At 40.0% G+C, this 16,241-nt stretch overlaps 1 protein-coding gene across 2 annotated transcripts in view; it reads left to right on the top strand.

The window, feature by feature from the left end:
• Positions 1 to 16,241, top strand: part of IQGAP2 (IQ motif containing GTPase activating protein 2) — a 219,853-nt gene that overhangs the window by 126,537 nt on the left and 77,075 nt on the right. The window contains exons 8-15 of one of the 2 annotated variants that reach the window (XM_074952699.1): positions 2,572 to 2,750; positions 3,458 to 3,545; positions 4,143 to 4,306; positions 4,861 to 4,948; positions 8,911 to 9,074; positions 9,850 to 10,010; positions 13,280 to 13,404; positions 15,947 to 16,110. In XM_074952699.1, the coding sequence (XP_074808800.1) occupies positions 2,572 to 2,750; positions 3,458 to 3,545; positions 4,143 to 4,306; positions 4,861 to 4,948; positions 8,911 to 9,074; positions 9,850 to 10,010; positions 13,280 to 13,404; positions 15,947 to 16,110 (1,133 nt within the window). The remainder of the gene's footprint in view (positions 1 to 2,571; positions 2,751 to 3,457; positions 3,546 to 4,142; positions 4,307 to 4,860; positions 4,949 to 8,910; positions 9,075 to 9,849; positions 10,011 to 13,279; positions 13,405 to 15,946; positions 16,111 to 16,241) is intronic. The other variant, XM_074952700.1, reaches the window with a different exon arrangement.

Raw genomic sequence — 16,241 nt, 5'->3', positions numbered from 1 at the left:
TTCCAAGTATTTAACTGCAAAGTAATATCATGACAAGTTGTTCCATAATTAACTTAAACTTTAAAATTCTCAGACCCTAATTTTAAAATACTAAGAGTAAAATTATTTTTGGGGTCTTATGGTAGCCACTACCTACATGACCCCATTTGCCTATCTAAGAATGAGAGGTATGCCGCACTGGATGTCTCAGTTCTACAGAACAACTCACTTGTTGATCACCCATGCCTTAGACTATCATAACCTCCCTAGATTTGTGGTCAGTCCAAATGACTGCTCAGGTGCGCACAGTTAAATCTGCTGGGACCATCCCAGTCAGTGACTTCAGAAGCATCAACCAAGGGCTGGGGGGGATGCAGTGCACTGGAATTATTTGGCGACTCAAGGGCACTGCTCTGCTTAAGAGAAAACCCTGCACCTCAATGTATGGGAATTTAAGAGATGTTCATCTGACTCTCAAGTTGTTCCTCCCCCACCTGCAGCGGAGGGTTGTGCAAGTGATTACAGACAATGCATCATTAATGCATTCTACCGACAAGCTGCCTGGGGGGGTGGGATACAAGGCTGTGGCACTGGAGTATTTTATCATGTCATTTACCTGTGGCCCTACATCTAGCATTGGTGCAGATGTAAATTTGTAGTGTAGACCTGCCCTGAGAGTGCTCTAGCTCAGTGCTTCTCAAGTTATCTGATATGGGGGACTGGCAATTTTTTTTCTCCAATGTGCGCACAGATGGGCAGCCGATGGCTCGTGGACCGGAGCCGGTCCGCGGACCACCACGTTGAGTAGCACTGCTCTAGCTGATACTGCTAGAAGATTATTCTACCTCAAGGCACCACAAGGTGGTGCAGTTACCCATAAGTGTGAATATGCAGAGCCGTCTCTAAGAACCCTGCTTATAGGTAAGTAACCTTCATTTAAGTTTATACACACACGGTAGAAAATTTTGGTTAACTAACATAGTTAATACTTTGGCCCAAGTATTTCCTGCACCAGTCCCACGAGGAGCGTGAGCATGCTGAAAAACTCATGAAGCTGCAGAACCAGAGGGGCGGTCGCATCATTTTGCAGGACATCAAGAAACCAGATCGTGATGATTGGGAGAATGGGTTGACAGCAATGGAGTGTGCCTTGCACCTGGAAAAGAATGTGAACCAGTCACTCCTTGATCTGCACAAGCTGGCAACTGACAAGAATGACCCTCATTTTCTGACTTCATTGTCTGACTTAGTTATTTGTAAGGCACTAAAAAGATTTCAGATTAGTTAAGTGCAAAGTAATATGACCAGCTTAAATTTTAAAACTTTCAGACCCTAATTTAAAACACCCTTTCCTACATTTGTATTGGCTTGTACTGTGTATTTTGGTACATGATTCTGCAAATATAGCTTTTAAAATATAATCTATAGGGAGAAAAAAAAAATCTGGATAAGTAAGTCTATCAGCCTTACACATTTTTCTGAGGTTCACTTACGAGCTTCCTTTCCCAAAAGCTTTTTATAAAGTGTACTCTTTTTCCTCTTAATTCTGAGGCATGTTTCTTAAATTCTATGAAGTAGTCTTTCCTGATGCTGGCTTCTGTTCCCTCGGCTGGGAATGGGCTCCAGAGAAGCACATTCTGGCCAAGAGGAGGAAATAGTTGCTGTACAGTGGAAACCTCTGACAAATTAAGTCTATTAACAAAAAGTTCAGTGTAGAATTTAATTGCATTCTTAGGAGGAGGAGAGTGGCTAATGTGGTGCCCCAAGGTTTAGTATGCAAAAAAGGGAAAAAATGGAAAGAGATTCAGGGCTCAGTCATGGATGCTGAGGGCTCTTCTTGTGCTATTGGAGGATCATAAATGTTAGAGACTGAAAAGACCAGTTAAGTCTCTTTCCTATTAATGCTGGATTATTTCTCTGGAGAAGATTTTTCTAGTATTTCTTTTATCCAGACTATTTTAAAGTTAAGTGGGGCTTCCACTTTTTTGCTTGGGAACTAGTTCCCCAGTCTCTTACTTGTTTATCTTTCTGCTATCTTGAACAGTCTGGGACCAGAAAACAATAGATGAGCATTGGAACTTCTACACAAACCTTTTTTCACAAGGTTATGTAATTTGAGGAAGGTTTAAATCCATGACTTCCATCATGACCAAAAAGCTTTTTTTAAGTGCTATTTCTGTTGAAATAAGATGACAAAATACTCTTCAAACCTCTGCAGATGTAAACACTATCCTGTTCTGTACTGGTGATTACAGCTACATTCTGACTTTTCTGTAGATTGGCGAGTCCCAAAAAGTTAAACTATGGTGAACCATGATCAAATACAGTGGAACACCGATCATCCAATCTAGTTGGGACCGGGGCCAGATCGTGTAACCCAAAATCCAAATAAACTGGAGAATGGGTGGTGGGGGCTCTGGCCCCGCCACCCGGGGCTGACAGTCTAAATGGGCTTCTACTGTGTGATATTCTACAAAGCAATAAATTAAGCCTTGAGAACAGAGAATTGGTAACAATTTTTGTGTGATCCAGAAATACTTTCTCATTGGCTCTCCTTTTTAAAGTTTTTTGTATTTTATCCATCTCTTTCAGTGCATGCTGCAGTCATTGCAATTAATGAAGCTATTGAGAAGGGAGTAGCAGATCAAACACTTGTAACTCTGAGAAACCCAAATGCAATGCTGATGAATGTGGATGAGGACCTTGCACAGGAGTATCAGAAAGAACTCCTGGAAGCTAAAAGGAGAAAAGAGGAGAATGCAAGACTGAAGGTATTGAAACATATTTGGATTTAATTAACATTCTTAATTTTGGTATTGCTGTCTAAAAAGTGTGTATGCAAACTTCTAAAAAGGATTATTCTAGGATTGCGTTAATAAGCTAGTGTATTCAAGATAAACTAGGTGAATGATTGTCACTATAGAAAATTGATCACAATGGTCCCTTTGGTCTTGGAATCTATGAAATAAACAGGCTGGAGGCAAATGTGTTCCAGGTACATTTGTGTGTTATGCGTCCAAACGCAAAATATTTGAGATGTGTAAGGATTATAAAATTCTTCTATTTTAGAATCCAAAAGATGTTTATTTTTTTTTCCTTTACGCACTGTGTAGAAACAAAGTTTGTTAACCAAAAGTTTATATAACAATGTAATGTTTTAAAGGTACCTTTTTCTGGGAGTAAAACATAATTAAGTATATAGCATTCTATTCAATAGAATTTTCCATTAATACAAAATTGCACTTGCATCATTCATTTCACAGCAACAGTTTCAATTTGAGAAGAGAGGCTTTGATCAAAATATACACAACGTTTTACAGTTAGCAGAGGATGCTTTAAATATAACTCTTTTCCTAGGGAGTGCAAATCTTCCTATTGTGGTTGCTAAAGTTTAACCACTCATACTACAGTGGCTATTCTACCATCTGAAAATATCTGTGTGTTCAACTTTGTGAACCAGTAAGGATTTTGTTTTTAGAATGGCTCAATTTCAGAAGAGGAAAGAGATGTGTATGAAGAATTGCTGACACAAGCCGAGATCCAAGGCAATATCAATAAGATCAACAGTAAGTAATTCTAGTTTCTTCTGGAAGTGGGCATATCGTATCTACCAGTTATGTATTTCTTTGTGTCAAATTCCAGATAAAATTATTACTTTTACAGACAGAGCTTTTAAAAAGTGGCAAATGTTTGGCAGTGTTACAACGGGTACTTTCAGTGTTGGGGGGCATCTTGCTGCTTTTTTTCCCATTATTAATCTTTTGGAATAATACCTTTTTTTCTGTTGTTGCTGAGATCAGACTCCTCAGTTCAGAAGCCAGTTGGTTTCACCTGCTTTGTTTCCTTATGTTTTTGTCCGTTCCCACTGGCTGCAGAATACGGTATGTTTTGACCCCTCTTTTTAGATAGACTTGAGATTCAGGCTTAGGCCCTGACCCTGCAAATGATGAGTGTGGGAGGACACTTATGCCTGCTTGGACTCCCTGTGGACTCTGTTCGAGGCTTTTGTAGGATTGGAGCCTTAAAATAGAACCCTCTGCTGGATAAAAACTGCAACTGACTGGCTTGTACAAAGAGAGGTAGATAGATAACAAGCAGCAATTGAAATTTTTTTTGCACAAAAAATGTTTTTTTGCCGTTTGTAAGCATTGTTTTCCTTTCAGTTCACGTAGCTTTAGTCCAAGTGAATGAGGCTATTGACAGGCAAGATGAAGTGGCATTGATAGCAGGTTTGAACCGTCCTGCTTTGAGCTTGTCTGGAGTTCTGCAGCAAAATTCCTCATGGTACCTAGCACAATTGTGTGACTGTAAAGAGCAGAGAATGCAGGTAATTGAATGGAATGTATGCTAGTATGATACTTGAGTTTGCATTTTTCTCTACTTTAAAATAGAAGTGACGACATCCCGAACCCTGCAGCCTGAACCCTACTGTTTTATGAAACAGTAAAAAATTTTGTAAAATTATTTTAAATTAATATTTTCCTAAACGATACAAAGCTAGATGCATTTGCTGTAAAGAGCATGATGCATGGGAAAAAAGCTGCTAAATGAGAGATAAAGGAAATATATATGTATATATAAGTCCCTTAATACAAAGCTCATCTTGGGAACTAAACTTCTTATGAGTTTAGTATAGCAAAAAGGTAACTTTGACCTAAACAATGGTGAATGAAGACCATTATAGAGAACATCTGGTTTAAGGCGAAAATCTGTAATTTTAAAAGTGAGTTGGAAGTTTATGGAAAAACAAACACTATTCTTCAGTACTCCATTGTATTTGGTATTCAGCCAACATCATGGTCAATTCATAGTGGAATATTTTCCCTTCCCCTGCAAATTTAAAAAGCATAATGAAGTCCTTTTTTTTGTCTGATCTGTTAGCTAGCAGGGGTTCCAATTTTGCTCGACAAAAGTGAGATACAGAAAGAAGTTAGTGTTGCCAATGAGGAAGCTGAGGCTCTCAAGCTTAGTGAGTAAATGTTTTAATACTCGTTTTCGTAATCACCATTTCATTACTCTTAATCAAACTGAAGAACTAAATCCACCTTTTTTGCATGCAAACAAGATTCCTTTATACGTTGAAACCACATTGCATTTTATTTTTGCTACTGCTCTTTTCAATGTCACAATTGCCAAGTCACCAATCTGCCACTTTAGACACGCATTATTTTATCTGAAGTAGCTAACGCTTTTCTTGAATATTTTCAGCTACCAGTGGACAGACATGGCTAAAACGGAACATAATGCATGGCTTGTGTAAATACTCTTTTTTTTTTTTTAAATAGTCTTAATCTCTCTCAAAAGGAAATTTATTTACATCTCATCTGGGTTAAAAATAAAATGATCACATTGAAGAATAGCTTGCAGTCATATGCAGCAGAGGAAACTAGATTATTTCTCATTTTAAAATATTTTACACTTTTTAAAAAATCTAGTCTGTCAGCCTTCTTAATGTTTTAGTACGCAATGGATCTACAATATGTTGACTAATGTTTTATTTTTGAAAAATTATAGTTAAGGGGATTCTAAATTTTCAGCAACACATCTATTGGCAATTGCTTCTCTGGCATTCTTTGTCTGCTAGGAGCTTCAGCTTTGAATAAACTGCTGTCATATCACGTCTGTGGCATGTATTAGGGGCTGTTTTGTCTTCTGTCATTTAATATTTTTAATTCAGTCCGTCTAATTGTTCTTCTGATGCTATGCAAAAAGGTAGTTATAAGCCTAGTTTGCTATGCTATAATATGTAGACATGCATATTTTATATAGCATCCAAGTCTCTCTTATAGCTAGTGATTTGGATTTTAGAATGATCCAGACATGATGTATAGTATTTCCTTCTAGGAGACCCTTGCTCTTGGGTAATGGAAAACTATGAGAGGTAGTGCTATGTATTAGTATAGCTCCATCAGTGTCTTGGAGTAGGAAAAATGGGTTTGTTTCCTCTGGATGAAAAAAATAAATGCCACGACATCGTGCTACCCACATGACTTCATGTGGCAGGGAGAATTTCAATTCAGTTTTACTTCTAACCCATATTGATCAGTTTTCATTAGGGGAAAGCAGGTAAACAAATAAAACTAGGACCTTCAAGAGGAGCCAATTGAGGGTACCTATTAAAGAACGCCGAGAGCAGAGGCAAGGTGACCAAGGTACAAACTAAATGTGACCGTACCACTGAAGCTGCAACATGCATGATAAACGTCCAAGAACTTGGTAAATGCATTTGTGCACTGTGAACATAAATTCATAATATCAGAGTTGCATGCTCAGTTCCTTAGCATGGAAGTCATCAAAGCCAATTGATGGCTGCAGATTTTGATGCCATTTTTTGCTGGCTTTCTGGAACTTTTTTATTTTGAAGCTGCTGTATGCTGTCTGCAAGGCAATAGCCTTTATTTTTTTTACCTCAAGAATGGCTAAAATATATTTATCATATAGAACAAAATGCCCAGTAGGACTCCTCCCCATTCATTTCTAGTGTCCTGGGGCCAATGTACTCAGGCTCCAGGGGTTTGAACTGCTCAGTGTCTTCCAATCAGTCAGGTTCTCCCTATTGTGCAACAGGAGATGATCTCCACCATGAGCTTTCTGCCTGAGCAGGGTGGACAGAGCCCATTGCTAGCATAGACCGGAGTAGTTGGTGGTTGAAGCAGGCCCTGGTTACACACAGACCCAGGTGGAGGGTGGGCCTGAAGAGTAGCGGGGTTGGGGAGGACATGTGACTAATTTTAAACTGCATCTGACATTGACATTGCCTGTCCCAGCATGACTGCTCTCATCATAGGGTTGGTGAAGAGATCTACAGAGAAGTCATAGTTCAATCCCATCTGTCCCTGGTACTCAGACTGAACTAAGTCACTCCTCCACTGGGAAGCACTCAAAGGGGGATAAGCTCCTTAAACGTAAAGATCATTCCTCAGAGGTTGATAGCCTGCTGCCTGTGAAGGACACTGCTGGACCAGAAGTCTAGCTTCCACTAACAGCTCTGCCCTCCTAAGATCATATAGTCGTGGTACCTAAGATAGCAAGAAAAACTTTAAGATCAAGAACCTGGCACCTCACCTTTCCTCCTCCGGGCTCCAATTAAGCAAGGACTTTACGTAATATCTAATTTTAAGCGTAAGAGGAGTCCCACTGAAACCAGTGCGATTACTGTGTTTATATTTAGGTATGTGTGTAAGGTCTGTGCTGAAGCAGTGCCTAAAGTTCCCAATGTCTATCATGTTGGAAAGAGTCCTAAGATACAGAGAGAAATCCCCAGAAGTCTTAACTTTTCAAACCTCTGGGTGGCCATATCAGTGAAATGTCGTTCCGGAATGTGTCTGGTTTTTTTGTTTTTTGTTTTTTCAAGTGGTCTTTTTTGTAAAGAGTTGTAGACTGGGTACTTGAACTCACAAGCCAGACTGAAAGCTGATGGAAGAGCATAGGCAAGTCTGAATCCTCCTCCTGCTATTCTGGAAGCCACTATCCAAAAAGCCTAGATAAGCTCTCCTGTATTTGGGGTACATACTCACTCACTTCAAAAGCCATATAATAGAAATTGCCTGTTGCTACCCTATTCTCTGACATCACAGCCTCCCTGCCAGTTTGTTTTCCAGCCCTCTCACCCAAAGTAGGCAGTGGGTGAGTCAGAAGAGCATGGCTTGGCTGAAGATGGAAGAATGCCTGTGATTTTTTTCTTACCCCCTTCCCCACCACCAACAGCACATCTCAAGTGCCCTGTCTTGCCTTCCTTGGAATAGGCACCCTATTTTTTAACCAGAGCTGGTTATCCTACTCAAAAGACGACTTTACACGTTTTTTTTCCTCTCTGGGATTTTAGCCTTTTTTTTTTTTTTTTTTTTTTTTTAATTCAAGACTGAAGTCAATGTGCTTAACTCTTCCATGGAGGATATGTTACGTTTCCTTCAGGTTAGCCTCAACCAGGTTTGTGACCATCAACTCCTTCAAAGTTGTGACTGGTGCAGTTAGGAGGACTGTAAGTTACAGTAATTGCAATTTCTTTGGCCTACAAGATGAGATCTCGTGGGCATCGGTTGTGTGGCCCTAGGTGTGTGTTTTAACCCACAGGTTTTGTTGTTGTTATTTTAGAGGCCAGTTCTGAGCTCACTCAGGGATATACTTCACCTGTATTGGAGGAGCAGGAATACATTAAATGTTACTAACAGTTTTCCTTATTTAACAATCTTTTAGATTGGCTTTCCCCAAAGTAGTTTAATACCATTTTAGTTACAGTGCTTGCGGTGGCTATTGAAATTCAGTCATGTTTCCTTTATGAAAAAAATTAGACAAGTGCACATAAAAAGGGGAGAGAATAGCAAAAGATAAGATGAAGCTTCTGTTTCTGTTTTACTCACAGTTTAGCTGATGGAGAATTCCAGTCACAACAAGTGAGCCACTATGGAACTTAGCCTGGTAAAAAGTTTGCCATTAAGGCATTGCTTTTAGCTTGTCTTGTTGGTCACATTGGTGCTGCAAGTGTAGACTTGTCCTTCCTAGCTGTGTTGGACTCTTACTAGAAGGGGAAAAATGGGAAGACAATGGAGGTAGAAATGAAACGGAGAAGGGAAGTAACGTAGGTTGACGTTCCAGGGTCACTTTGGATTTTGTCAAACTCAATAGAGAGGACATGGCAATTCTTGGACTAGTCAAGTCATCTTTCAGGATAAGGTGGTCTAATGCGTTGATCACTAACTTATGTTAAGCTGTTGACTTCCACATGCTTTTTTTAACAGAGATCATTTTTGCAACAATGTTAAGTGCGGTAGGTTCAGTGTGTTTAAAAGTGCATCTCTTGCAGGTATACAGCTGTAGCTTTCTTGAGCAATGACAGCATAGGATGTAATGTTGGGATACTGTTTGCATACACATTTTTAAAAAAAACAGATGACAAAAAAATTGATAGGATTTTTTTCCTACTTCCCCCAGAACTTGTAGCAGTTGACCATATCAATACTGCAATTCGTAACTGTGATGCTAATAAAACACTTGTTGCACTGATGAAACCAGAGGCCCAGTTGCCTGTCATTCACCCATTTGCTGCTGCTGTCTATCAGACTGAACTGTTCAACCTTCAGCAACAGAATGCTGTGGTAAGAGTGAAAAACTTATGAATTGCTGTTTAATAGTGAAAACAAAAGGAGGACTTGTGGCATCTTAGACTAACAAAATAAATTTGTTAGTCTCTAAGGTGCCACAAGTCCTCCTTTTTCTTTTTGTGGATACAGACTAACACGGCTGCTACTCTGAAACCTGTTTAATAGTGTGCAGTCAAGTCATAAAGAATCAGGAATACTAATGCATTTTCATTTGATGCAGTTTACTTAGAACGATCAGGCCATTTATCATATCAGATTCTTCTAATTCCTGTCTTGAGGTGTATTGTATGAATATTCCTGGATTTTAATATAAGTGCTTGCCTATTCAGATTATATTTTCTTGACTGATTTAGCCTGTGCTAACTCTTGTGCTGCAACAAGGTGACTGACCTTCACTTCTTTTGTTGTTGCATACACTATCTCTCATTTTAAGGTTGACTGTGTTGTATGGAAAGTGATCAGCCGAACTGGGGGGGTCCACATTCTGATTAAAGTTAAACTAGGCTTGACTGGAAAGACGGTATTATGTGGGACAAGCGAAGAAAAGGCTGACGAAAGGGAGACTATATAACAAGTGCCTAGTGATTTTAGTTCTACTACTCACAGTACAGTAAGCTGACATTTCTATAGCTATGACATTTTCTCCTATTTTTAATATTTTTTTTTAAATCAAATCCTTGCCTCCCTCCTTTTGGCATTTAGACTTGAATTAAAACTAGTTACCCCTACTTGTTTAGCTTCATGACTGATTTATTCTATGTTCCTATAGAGTTATTTGGCACATGACGAACTGTCTATTGCTGTGGAAATGTTGTCAGCTGTTGTGTTACTAAACGAAGCCTTGGGAAGCAAAGACATCCTGGCAATAAGGAGTCATCTCAGAAATCCATCCGTTGGCTTCAATAATCTGGAAGAAGAAAACTTTCAACGGTAAAAGTTCATTTTGTCTTGTCCAAATGAGCAACGAAGACTTCTGCAAAGGGATGAGTGGGAGTATTATCGGCTATTTTTCTAGTGTTGTGAGATGAAGTTAAAAATATTACAAGCTAAACATTTTGCACAATATTAACAGGAGAGAATATTAGGGATGCTCAGCTGTAATGCCCCATCTGCAAAAGCATAGGCCATCAAACATCACTGAACATTTGAGGATACGGCGGTCGGAGGGTGGGATGTTCTTGGAAGCTAAACATCGTGAGCTGAGAGGAGTTGCTGTTGTGGCAATGGATATCTGGACTTAGTTGGAAGCCACTAGTCACTAGTGTCTTACTGAATCTTTGAGAGAGGACCTGAGAGAGAGAGAGAGTGTGTGTGTGTGTGTGTGTGTGTGTGTGTGTGTGTAATGTAAAGCTATCCTAACTAACCTATGTGGTAAAAACCCTATTTGCTAAATAGCTGGGCACAACGTGGTGGTGTAGATACATGTTCCATTCAAGTTGTAAATTTAAACTCGAGATTAGTAGCTTTTGTTGTTTCGTGTTTGACTTTTGTCACAGCTGTGTACCACCTTGAGTTCTGATCCTGTCATAGCTCACATGCAAAGGACAGTCAAGCTGAATCAGTACTTGTATGGGAGACCTCTAATGAACACAAACAGTGCTACAGTAAGGAGTGTTGGTGAGGCATTAGAGGATACTTTTTCACCACAGTTGTGCTTGATGGAATTCCCTGGGCACTGTGCAGCTGGACATGCTGCTGCTAGATGAGATGAAAGAGAAGTCCTGACCACTGAAGATAGCTCAAACAAGATGTGGGCTTGATACAGAAATTACTGGATGAAATTCTGTGGCCTCTGTTTTGCAGATCAGACTAGAGGATCCTAATGGTCCCTTCTGGCCCTAAAAATCTATAATTTCATGGCATTTTTAATAAGAATGGGGTCTAGTTCTTCCAGGCTACGGAACCTATACTTGCAAGGGGCCTTGAGTTGAAAGGGGTACCTCAGGGTAGCAAAAAAAAGTTTGCATAAATCCTACTAGCAATGAGTAGAGCACTGCTCTCTGCTTCATGGACAGGGCTGCTGCCAGCGATTAGATAAAAATTTTGTCCTGGACTTGGTGTGTTGCAGAGCTGCCTAAGGGGTCTGTCTTGTGGTGCCTGACACTGCAGGCAGCAATTTTGAAGGGGTCCCTGAATCTCTCAACTACCTCCCCCTTCTTGGTATTGTATTGGCTGTTGGGGAAGACCCAAAGGAGAGAGGTGTGGAGCCTGCGTTGAATGTCCTCCCTGTCAGCCCACCAAACCCCCAGGACCATTTTTGTCCTTGGCACACCTAGGAGAGAATAGGGCTCCCTCTCCCTGTGACCAAAAGCAAGACTTCAATGTTTTGAGGGTGAGGGAGGAGAATTACATAAGTGGATGCTACAGAATGGGGAAGAGAAATTAAGGGCCCTAAATGAGCAGGTTACTGGAGGAGCATTAGATGTGCTCAGAACAGCCTTGGAAAAACTTAATGAGTTATCCCTGGACTCCTTGCCAAACTCCACTTCTGATAATTAGACTCTACCTACCTTATATATCCCCTGCAGCCTTAGTTGGATGAGGTGTTCTTCACTTCCTGTTCCAAGATGCGTAACATTGCTATGAGCTGTTAAAACACTCAACAAGTGGAAGAATTTCACTGATGGACTAAGTCAGTGGTGGGCAACCCGCGGGCCGCAAACGGCCCATCAGGGTAATCCTCTGGCAGGCTGCGAGACTGTTTGTTTACACTGACCATCTGCCGGCCTGGCTGCCCACAGCTCCCAGTGGCCGCGGTTCACCGTTCCCAGCCAATGGGAGCTGTGGGAAGCAGCATGGGCCTCAGGGACGTGCTGGCTGCCGCTTCCCGCAGCTCCCATTGGCTGGGAATGGTGAACCGCAGCCACTGGGAGCTGCGGGCCGCCGGGCCGGCAGATGGTCAGTGTAAACAAACTGTCTCGCAGCCTGCCAGAGGATTACCCTGATGGGCCGTGTGGCCCACGGGCCTCAGGTTCCCCACCACTGGACTAAATGCTTTGGGATGAGGGAATATGGAAATGTTAAATATCAGAAATGTACAATTTAACTTTATGATGTGATTTTTAAAAAAAAAAAAAAAAGACTATACCTCCTTAGTATATTTGACTATAGTGTAGTTAAAAAAAAAAAAAAAAAAAAAAACAAGCAAACAAAAGGAATCATGGCTGTTGCCATGAATTAATATAAACTTTACAGAGATGTTCTTTGACATTAATTTCTTGGGTAAGATGTTTCGGTCTTCTATTAAAATCATTATTTACTTGACACACTGCATCTCCTTGGAATGTTTTTATATCTATTAGTAGTGTGGAGCTACTATAAGGAAAGTGCTTTGGGGTGACATGGTATGGAATTATTTCGGATCACAATATGAGCTCACAGTATGATGCTTTGGCCAAAAGAGCTAATGCAATCTTTGGCTGTATAAACAAGAGAATGTCAAGTAGGGGTTGAGAGGTTATTTTACCTCTGTATTTGGCACTGATGGAATACTGTGTCTAGTTTTTGGTGCCCACAATTCAAGGGTTTGGAGAGGGTTCAGAGGGAGCCTGGAGAGGGGTCAGAGAAGAGACTGGACAATGATTAAAGGATTAGAGAACATACTTTGTAGTGATAAATAGACTGAGCTCTTTAAGTCTAAAGAGAAGGTTATGGGATGACTTGATTAGTCTAGAAGTTTCTACATACAGAACAAATATTTAATAATGGGCTCTTCAATCTAGCAGAAAGAGGTATACCACTATCCAGTGGTTGGAAGTTGAAGCTAAGCAAATTCAAACTGCAAATAAGGCATAAAATTTTGACAGGGAGGGTAGTTAACCATTGGAACAATTTACCAAGGGTTGTGATGGATTTTCCATCACTGACTATTTTTACATCAAGATTGGGTGTTTTTCTAAAAGCTCTGCTCTAGGAATTATTATGAGGAAGTGTTGTGGCCTCTGTTATAAAGGAGGTCAGACCAATGATCACAGTGGTCCTCTCTGCCCTGGGAATCTGAGTCTATGACATGCATGTGTAGAGCCACGTAAGGCAGCTTGCATGTTGCCAGTTTACATGGTGCCTGGCTACAAACACTTTTTCACTTTCATGTGCACTAGATTCGTCCAATAAAAAAAAAAAAATTTAAATACATACAGTAAGTGACGGACAATATATTTAATGACTCTTTATGATTTATATTTTATATCTCCCTACAGTTATGCTGACACACTCTTGTCTATTAAGTCAGAGGCTTCATCTCAAGGACAAGATTATTTAAACTGGAATGATATCCAGAATTGTATTGACATGGTTAATATGCAAATTCAAGAAGAAAATGACAGTAAGTAATTCTAACTTTCTGTCGGAGGCAGAGGTTACTGTGGTCCCTGGAGCACTTGCTGGAGGTTTATGGAGTGCTGGCTTGCCACAGAGTGATGCTTTTTTATTTGTAGAGGTAAAATTGCAGGTAGACAGCCAAAAACAAACAACCAATTGCTTTTCTAATCGTTTCAGTACGAAATTGTGGTAGCTGCAATTACGAATGAGAACAGAGGTGTATCAGACACCATAATAAAATGTATGCTATAAAAGTAATTGAGTTTCTATTTTGTAGTAGACAATAGAGATTTGTATTTTGACCTATAACAAAGATTTTTGCTTTTTTTTTTTTGTTTAAGTAAATTTGAAATTAGTAATTCCTGTTCCCCAGCATAGCATCTTGATGATGATTCTAGAGAGGAGGACTAAAACAGTTATCTCATTTTAAACAAAATTGAGCGAAGACTTCTGTGCTGAATGCCCCTGCTAGAGTGTTGACTGGAGAGAAGGGAGCATTCAATGCAGTAGTTACTTGCATTATACCTCTTCTGTCTTTAAATCCTTTTTCACCTCCCTGAAATCCTCTTGATGTTTCCTGATTCACTGAAGGGGTTGCTGACTACATCACTTCTCTGACATCACAAATGCCATAGTTCTAGCAAATGGCAATTAGACTTATGTCCATCTGTATTCATATTGGGCCAATAATTCTGGTACTTCATCTCATTTTGGGACTTCACTGACTAAGTTAAGTACAAGAAGATTTTCAGATGGTGGGGGGGGGAGGAAGGTGGTAGCGGGTGGCGTTTTACACGCTTTCTGTGTTGAATGTCCCTCACATAATCCTTAGTGGGGGCAGTCAGTACATAACTGTGTCAAAAGCAATTCTTTTCCTGCTCTCCTTTAAAAAAAATAAAGTGTTTGTAATATAGAGAGAAGCTCATTGTGCTTATTTTTCTTATCCTAAATTATTATCTAGCAGTGTATGCCTTAAAATGTTTCCAGGTTGAAAAACAGTGCATGTTTCTTAAGTGGGTTTCAAACATTTGGGCCTTAAAAATGTTAGGGAATTGAGTTTTGGATGGTGTAATGCCTTTGCTGCTAGACAAATGCTTTTCTGCATGGTCTTTTTGACAAAACATCAAGCTGTGATGTGTATACTTCAGCAAAGAAGGGTAGTGTTCAGCAAACAGAGCGGTTGTCAGTAACTAAAATAGTCTGCCTTTTTACATAATCAGATTGGTGGTGGGGGGAGGGGGCAGGCTGTTAAGCACATGCCGTGCTGCTTTAAGTCTATAAAACTTGAGGTGCTCGGTGTCTCAAACTTGGGCCTCATGTTAGCAACTTTAGTCCTAATGAATAGTAGCTGTTTTCAGATTGCATTGCTCTACTACTGCCGCCTGACAGGGGGCAGCTCTGCCTGGAACTGTACATAGTACCAACAGAGCGTTCTGAAACTTGCTGCATCCAAATCAGGCCATGCTTCCCAGTGTGCAGAAATTCCCTTTCCTCACTGGTGGTACACCCATGGTTGTCATAAAAAACCCAGCTTACATCCACCTGAAGAATAGCCAGCCTCCTAAGAGGGTAAGGCCTTGTGAGGTCACATGACTATGACCTCACCAGTTCAGTTTTATATACACACTATGGAAAAACCTCAACAGATCCCAGGCAGCCACCAACTGGAATGCACTCTGTCACAGGTGATGGCAAAGCAATCCGCAAGAATTTATACTCAGACTTGGTGTAACGGGGTTCTATGAAAAGCCCTCAGAACAGTGTGTTTCAGTGCTTTCTGTTAACTAGGGTCAATTTCTATACTGAGTTAGCTAAAGATAGCTACCTAGATACACTTAAAAATTTTTTTTTCTTTTCTCAGAGCTGCTGGGCACCCCATAGGTCAGTTATTCTGTGGGAGCTATGGGTGTGCAGCAGTTTTCAAAACCAAGGTATTTTTCCTTTAGGCAGCCAAGTTTGACTTAGATGCATGTTCCAGATGAACTGTTCCATGATGTTAAAGTGGTGATGTTGATGACTTGAAAAGATAATAATCACCACAAGTTCAGGGGTCAGAATATGTATGTGTATTAGGAAAACTAATATGTTAAATTATTTGGAACAGTCAGACATGAAAATCACTTCAGAATGATTACTTGAGCACTGCAATGTAAACAAGCCCAGACCTTTACACTCAGGTGTTGAGTCTGTTTGTTTGAAGATATGTACATGGATCATCCTACTGTAGAATGAAATGGGGGAATTTTTCCTTTTTAGAAAAGGATATGGGTGTTTTGTTTTTTTTTTGTTTGTTTGTTTGTTTGTTTTTAAATCAGATTCAGTTAAACAATTTGGCTGTCAGAGGAGGAAAAATCTGGTCTCACTTGCTGGCTTGGCATGAGCTGCCAATATCTGAGAAGAAAGATTTTAGAATTTGCTGCTGCTTACCATAACTTGATGTTCACACTTATTCATTTATAACACTATCCTTTTTTTAATAAACCTGATATGTGATTGGGCTTTTTCTGTTATTACATCTTTAAACGTTAATTTCCCTTTTTTCTTAGGAATTGTTGCGATTAGCTACATTAATGAAGCTATTGACCAAGGCAATCCTGGGAAAACTCTAGAAACACTGCTGTTGCCTACAGTCAAACTGCAGGATGTGAACCCAACAAATGCAAGGCATTATCAAGATGTTCTGCACTATGCCAAAGTGCAGAAATGCAAGGTAGAACCTCAATTGACTCATTGATACTTGTCAGTTTATTAATGTATGGGTTTTTTTCCCCACCGTATTTGCAGTGTTGTGGTGTCTCTCTCCTATGTCAATTAAAATGTTATCTGAGCACTAAGTAATTC

This window comes from Natator depressus, chromosome 5, assembly GCF_965152275.1.
Source record: "Natator depressus isolate rNatDep1 chromosome 5, rNatDep2.hap1, whole genome shotgun sequence".
NCBI lineage: Eukaryota > Metazoa > Chordata > Testudines > Cheloniidae > Natator > Natator depressus.
The sequence above is the reverse complement of the archived record's forward strand: the minus strand, read 5'-3'. Positions and strand labels throughout refer to the sequence as shown.